Source organism: Eucyclogobius newberryi, unplaced genomic scaffold, assembly GCF_026437365.1.
Source record: "Eucyclogobius newberryi isolate DKJ021-1_F unplaced genomic scaffold, fEucNew1.0.hap1 SCAF_18, whole genome shotgun sequence".
Lineage (NCBI taxonomy): Eukaryota > Metazoa > Chordata > Actinopteri > Gobiiformes > Gobiidae > Eucyclogobius > Eucyclogobius newberryi.
The window spans coordinates 30710626-30718125 of NW_027315812.1; the positions used below are offsets into that span (position 1 = coordinate 30710626).

Here is a 7500-nt window from a genome sequence, read left to right on the forward strand (position 1 = left end):
CTTAACCCAACTCGCCCCCCAGTGTCTGCGAACATCTGGGGTGTGAATGTGTGACTGGTTCCTTGATGTGAAGCGCTTTGAGTACCTTGACAGTAGAAAAGCGCTATATAAATGTGACCATTTACCATTGCAGTAGTAACAGTAGCAGCAGCAGTAGTAGTAGTAGTGTTTGTAAGCATAATGCTGCATTGTACCGTTCCACGAGTTCGCACTTACATAATTTTTCAATGGGAGAGTTAGTGTCCAAACAAATAGGGTTGTCATGGCGACTTACAACCACTCGACCACACGTGAGTAACACTAGAACATCACCACGCAAAGTACTGTTAGTGTACACACTCATAACCCCGTAATAAACATTTCTGACCGTTATACACAGAACACAGTCATACGTGAACCAGAGGCTGACGTCATGATATCATGATAGTTATAACTCATTGGTAAATATAAACAACCGCGGCATGTTTTTTATCCTCAAAGTATATTCACACATCATACATCACAATAATATAGATAATGCAGTACTTTCAGGCATATCGCCAAACTATCCACTACTGTGCAGCAACAAACACATCATATTTCCAGAGAGGATATTAATGGAAAAGTGAAAGTAGGGAGTACATCTGACCCTGCTGTATCATTGGATACATTTCACCCTTTGTATGATTGTGGTGCATTTGACCCAATTGTGTTCCGGTACATCTGACCCCCAGTACATTTTGTGATTGAGCCAGATGTATAGGGGTGTACACTTGACCCTGATTTGTGATGGAGTATATCTGACCCGGCTGAATGATGGTGGTACATTTGACCCAACTGAGTGATGGTGGTACATTTGACCCTGATTTGTGATGGAGTACATTTGACCCGTCTGAGTGATGGTGGTACATTTGACCCTGATTTGTGATGGAGTACATTTGACCCGTCTGAGTGATGGTGGTACATTTGACCCTGATTTGTGATGGAGTACATTTGACCCGTCTGAGTGATGGTGGTACATTTGACCCTGATTTGTGATGGAGTACATTTGACCCAACTGAGTGATGGAGTACATTTGACCCGTCTGAGTGATGGTGGTACATTTGACCCTGATTTGTGATGGAGTATATCTGACCCGGCTGAATGATGGTGGTACATTTGACCCAACTGAGTGATGGTGGTACATTTGACCCTGACCTGATTTGTGATGGAGTACATTTGACCCGTCTGAGTGATGGTGGTACATTTGACCCTGATTTGTGATGGAGTACATTTGACCCGTCTGAGTGATGGTGGTACATTTGACCCTGATTTGTGATGGAGTACATTTGACCCGTCTGAGTGATGGTGGTACATTTGACCCTGATTTGTGATGGAGTACATTTGACCCAACTGAGTGATGGAGTACATTTGACCCGTCTGAGTGATGGTGGTACATTTGACCCTGATTTATGATGGAGTACAGCTGACCTGACTGAGTGATGGTGTTACATTTGACCCTGATTTGTGATGGAGCACATCTGACCCGTCTGAGTGATGGAGTACATTTGACCCGGCTGAGTGATGGAGTGCATTTGACCCGGCTGAGTGATGGTGTTACATTTGACCCTGATTTGTGATGGAGCACATCTGACCCGTCTGAGTGATGGAGTATATTTGACCCGGCTGAGTGATGGAGTGCATTTAACCCGGCTGAGTGATGGTGGTACATGTGACCCTGATTTGTGAGGAGTACATTTGACCCAACTGAGTGATGGAGTACATTTGACCCGGCTGAGTGATGGAGTACATCTGACCCGTCTGAGTGATGTAGTACATTTGACCCTGATTTGTGATGGAGTAAATTTGACCCGACTGAGTGATGGTGGTACATTTGACCCTGATTTGTGATGGAGTACATTTGACCCAACTGAGTGATGGAGTACATTTGACCCAGCTGAGTGATGGAGTACATCTGACCCGACCGAGTGATGGTGTTACATTTGACCCAGATTTGTGACGGAGTACATTTGACCCAACTGAGTGATGGAGTACATTTGACCCGGCGTAGTGATGGAGTAAATCTGACCCGACCGAGTGATGGTGTTACATTTGACCCAGATTTGTGATGGAGTAAATTTGACCCGGCTGAGTGATGGTGGTACATTTGACCCAGATTTGTGATGGAGAACATTTGACCCGGCTGAGTGATGATGTTACCTTGATGATGTCCTCAGTGGTGCGCTCCACTTCCTTTAGCCTCTTCAGAATGGCCTCCTCATTGGCTGAAAGCTCCAGCTCCTGCGCCTCCAGCTCCTCCATCTCCTTCTCCATTCTGAACACCAACATCAGAAACACAATGTCACAAATGTGTCGTCCAATAACAGAAAACTATGAAGGCTTTTAGGTGCTTGATAATATATAATCAGCACAACATACAGTATACTACTACATAACTACATAGATACTTTCCCGTTGTTGTAGTCTAAACTTTATTCATAAATTGATTCAATTTGAACTTCAGCCAAAACGAAATCCCTAATATTAAAATATGAGTGAGTTCACTGTGGCAACAATCTGCAGCATCTTAACCAGCTCTTCCAGCGTGGATAAAACAAACTCACGTAATGTTTTATTTTTGTAAAGAACGCTTCAAACTGGATTAATAGTGATGTTTTGTGGACTGAGCGTCATTGAATTGGCATTATAATGACATGTCTAACAATGTCTGACGGGGGATTTGAGCTCATCCATCTTCTTCAGTTTATCTGGGGCCGGGAGTTGGGGGCAGCAGTCTAAGCATGGGCTCCCAGACTTCCCTCACGCCAGACACTTCCTCCAGCTCCTCCAGGGGATCTCGTGTTCGGGGGTGGCCCCCACAACAGGCACCTAAGACCTTGTAACTATAGTTCCAAGCAACTGCATTAACAATGGAGGCAGAGAAAATGGTCCACTCGGACTCAAAGTCCCCAGCCTCCCCCGGGATCTGGGAGAAGCTGGAGGTGAGAGTGGAAGACCCTGCCGACAGAGGGCTCCACAAGACGTTCCCAACAGACCCTCCCAATGTGCTTGGGTCTTCCAAGTCTGTTCGGCTTCCTCCTCCACCAACGGATCAAACTCACCACCACTTGGTGATTGGTTGACAGCTCTGCCCTTCTCTTCACTCGAGTGTCCAAACCACGCAGTTGAAGGTCAGATGACATGACAACAAAGTCGATCATTGACCCTCGGCCTATGATGTCCTGGTGCCACTCCAATCCAATCCACTTTATTTATATAGCACGATTTACACAACCAGAGGGTTCCAAAGTGCTTCACAGCAAGGTAAAAGACTACAGAGGCATAAATAGGATAAAAGTAATAATAATAAGATATAAAAACAAAATCAAATAGAAAATTAAATCAAACAAACACACTAAAATCAATGGAATAAAAATAAACAAAATAAAATAAATAAAAGGTGCTGCCCTCCCAACACATAAAAACATACAATCAACACACTACATGGTGTTAAAAGCCAGAGAAAACAGATGGTTTTAAGAAGAGATTTAAAAAGAGGCAGTGAGGAGGCTTTTCTTATGAGGAGTGGCACTTTGTTCCACAGTTTGTTCCACAGTTTTGCCACGTGCACTGATGGACACCACTCTGCTCGAACATGGTCCAATAACTGAACACCGCTCTGGTTCAGATCAGGGAGGCCGTTCTTCACAATCACCCCTCTCCAGGTGTCAATGCCGTTGGCTTGTGTTGAAATCCCCCTCCTCTGTCGGTGCGCTATCCAATACACCTCCTGAGACTCTAAGAAGACACTCTGCACCTGTGTTCCACTCGTAGGCCGACACAACAGTGAGAGACCTGTTCCCAACCTGAGGGCGTAGGACAGCAACACTGGGGTGAACTCCATATACATATACATATAAATTTACATATGCATTTACATATTATATATATATATATATATATATATATATATATATATATATATATATATATATATATATATATATACATTTACATATACATATCAGTGGTGGGCCATCAGGACCAGCAAGGCCTTCTCTGCTAGCCTAAACATAATCAGAATATAATTTTAAAATATATATATATTCCCACAAATATTTATTAAATGATTCCCAGAGTAAGAGTTATACTCCTCATTTCATGGCTTTCCTCTTGTTGCACTGCTTCTGCCCCAGGTTGAGATTTGGAGGCTGGTCTTATGTTAGATCTTTTATCCAATCATATTCAGCCTCATGTGTTGCCAGGGGTCTAAAATCTGCCCTCAGACCTTCAGACTCAACAGAGCTGGTGCTTGTAGCTTAAAGTGAATGAAAATGATGTGACAACCAATCAGCTTTAGAGTTGGCTCTTGTACGTCTGCTACGTCCGCTTGCTCAGGAGCAGCAGGTGCAGCAGGTGCAGCAGGTGCAGCAGGTGCATCACGTGCACGTCTTTTGATTGGATCACCAATATTGAGAAGCAGGTCCTATGGGCGGGGCAATCCAGAACCTCAGAACCTCAGAAACTCTGAACGAAGAAACTGGATGTGACAGACACATGAATCCTGTACTACTAAGCTGTTTTTTCAACCCACAATGTGGAACGAGGACAATATATCGATTTGGTCGAGGATATAATTATAACGCCTTTCTCAAGACGAACTTTTCAAGAAAAGTTAGCCATTGTAAGAAGAAGTCGTCTGACGCCAACGCCTGTCACAGGCGGGTTTGTTCCCCACTTTCAAAGTTTGGACATCGCCGCGTTGAAAACGCGTTGACAACGCTTGGCGCGCGCGGCGCGGAGAATGCGCGAAGAACGTGCGAAGCAGGAGCGCAGACAAGGTAAAGCAACGTCTGTTTAAACTGCGTTTCTGTCTAAATGTATAGTGTATAGAGCCATGGCATCATAACAATGGTAATAAGAGGTGGATTCATTCGGGTGGGACTGTGTAGGACTTCACTGAAGGCCCAAGCCGCAGACCCACGGGCCGCCACTGATACATATACAGAACTTTTTGGTAAAAACTCAACTTTGTTTGGAGGAGAAAGAATGCTGAGTTGCATCCAAAGATCGCCATACCTACTCTGAAGCACGGGGGTGACAACATCATGCTTTGGGGCTGTTTCTCTGCAAAGGGACCAGGACGACTGGTCCGTGTGAAGGAAAGAATGAATGAGGCCATGTATCGTGAGATTTTGAGTGAAAACCTCCTTCCATCATCGAGGGCATTGAAGATGAAACGTGGCTGGGTCTTTCAGCTTGACAATGATCCCAAACACACCGTCTTACTTTGTAAGGAATGGAGTGGCCTAGCCAGTCTCAGTCCCATAGAAAAGTCTGAGTTGCCCAGTGACAGCCTCAAAACATCACTGCTCAAGAGGAATTATGTATGAATGTGCAAAACTGTGTGGATACTTACAGAACACTTTTGACCTCTGTCAAACAATGGTATTTCTGGGAAATATGTACATTTCTCATTCTGTTTACCTATGGTGGAAATGACAGGCCGCTCTTCTCTTTTTAAGTGGGAGAACCTGCACAATTGGTTTTGCCCCACTGTATTATATTTGTTTGTTTTTTCTCCCTCTGCCATTCGACCTATGGACACGTAACACCTGACTCTTTAACCATTATTTATACCAATAACCATTTATTGCACTGTTCATACAATCTGTAAATTTGGTAATACCTTAATGCTGAAGCAAGTTCCTAGTTTTTTAATTGTATTCACTGACAATAGCGACCCTTTTCTGATTCTATGAGCATGTTCACACCAGCCCACCTCCTCTTCCCGCCAGAGAACTGGAGCGTCCAGCCCCTCTTGAGGAGATGGGTTCCAGAGCCCAAAAAGTGTGAGTGCTGGGGGGCTCCAGAAACATCAACCCGGCGATGTAACTGGCATGGATTTTCTTCTCTTCATAAGGGGACAAAAGGGAAATAGAACCTAGAAGAAGTGGTGCCTCTATCCCTTATGTCTCAGAACTGTCGATAACAGTATTTTTCGACAACATGAAATCCCTGTTTATTTTAAACCAGGCAACACTTTAAGACAAAGAAGAGTAGTCAAAAGTCTCAACTGAAATTGTAAATACCCTTTATCAGAGAAGGATTGATATCTGAGTTCCCAGACTCGATCCGTAGATTGAGAATGACTCCTGGACAAATGAGGGATTAAACGACTCGTCTTCCAGAAGTAATGTGATGTTGCTGCTCTGTTTGGGCCTCGTGTACTCTACAGTTACTGACCTGAGGTATTAGGGTCACGTGTAGTTTCTTACCCGAGGATGTTGCTCTGTAGCTGGGTTGTCCGCTGCAGCTCATCCTGGGCCTGGATCTTCATGGCCTCCCGTTCCTCCTCAGACTGGAGACCATCCATCAGCCATTGCTCCCTCAAAGACTTCTTCTACAGAAGACACAGCAGTAAATATTGATTTCATTTTCTGATCCTGCTTTATTGAGTTCTCTCGGAAAATGCCTGAGAGAGATGATGGCTTGCAAAAGTTTCCACATTTCCCAAATCACAACCACAGACATTGCATTAGTTTTTGGCAACATTGGGAAGTGGAAGGAAATGACATGAAATTACATTATTTTCATTCTTTAAAATAAAAAAAAATTAAAAGTGTTGCGTGCAAAAGTATTCAGCCAGTTTGCAACCAGCTGCTGTCAGAAGTTTCCTGATGAAGACTGAATGTTGACCTTCAATAGAGTTAACCCTGTGTGCAGTCTAATCTCTGTATAAATGCAGCTGTAAGAGAATATTGGGGAGAACGCTCTGGTCTGATCAGACTCCAAATTGTACTTTGGGCTAAAAACAAAAGACTGTGTGTGGTGGAAAATGAACACAGCACATGACTGAACACAGCACGCCCACTGTCACACATGGTGGTGCAGCATGAGGCTGTGGGGCTGCTGTTCTTCAGCAGCGACAGAGAAGCTGCTCAGAAGATGGACGAAGCCAAATATACAGCAATTTTCAATTTTGGAGATTAAGGATTTTTTTTACCCATAGACTTGATTAAACAGCTGAGTGTGAAATGGGGATGAGAGAGAAGGGAAGACATCCACTTGTCAGAGTCAGGATTCAAACTTACAACAATCCAACCGGCTGCACAGGGAGCCTGGCATGTGTGCTGCCGCCTTAGCCACTCGGCCACAAAACAAAACATAGACTGGGAGAATCTAGAATGGTGCCACAGTGGGGCAGAAGTGCACACTGTCATTGTGTCCTTGGGCAAGACACTTCACTCACCCGCTGTAAGCTGGTGTATGAAAGAGAATGTGTTTGTGAGAGTGAATGTGGAACATCAGCCCAGAGCAACAATGTGGCGTGTTTACAACGTGTGTCATGTACGTTCATGATTAGGATGTGTTTATTTGGTTGGGATTGTGGATGTTAATCAGAGGGTGAAGTCTTTATGGTTTTATTTCAAGTTGGTTCTGCTTTAATAAATGCGTCAGAAAGCCTCCCATTTCTTTTTCAAATCAGGGTTTTCTTCCCCAAAGGATGGGAATTGTTCATGCAGAGGCACTTTAACAACA

The 7500-nt window shown here is 44.0% G+C and overlaps 1 protein-coding gene across 1 annotated transcript in view; it reads right to left on the reverse strand.

Moving 5' to 3' along the window:
* The window catches only part of palmdb (palmdelphin b), an 80006-nt gene that overhangs the window by 46305 nt on the left and 26201 nt on the right, over nt 1-7500 (reverse strand). Inside the window, exons 4-5 of the mRNA XM_072451212.1 lie at nt 6237-6361; nt 2179-2293 (exon numbers count right to left, since the gene is read on the reverse strand). Of these exons, the coding sequence (XP_072307313.1) occupies nt 2179-2293; nt 6237-6361 (240 nt within the window). The remainder of the gene's footprint in view (nt 1-2178; nt 2294-6236; nt 6362-7500) is intronic.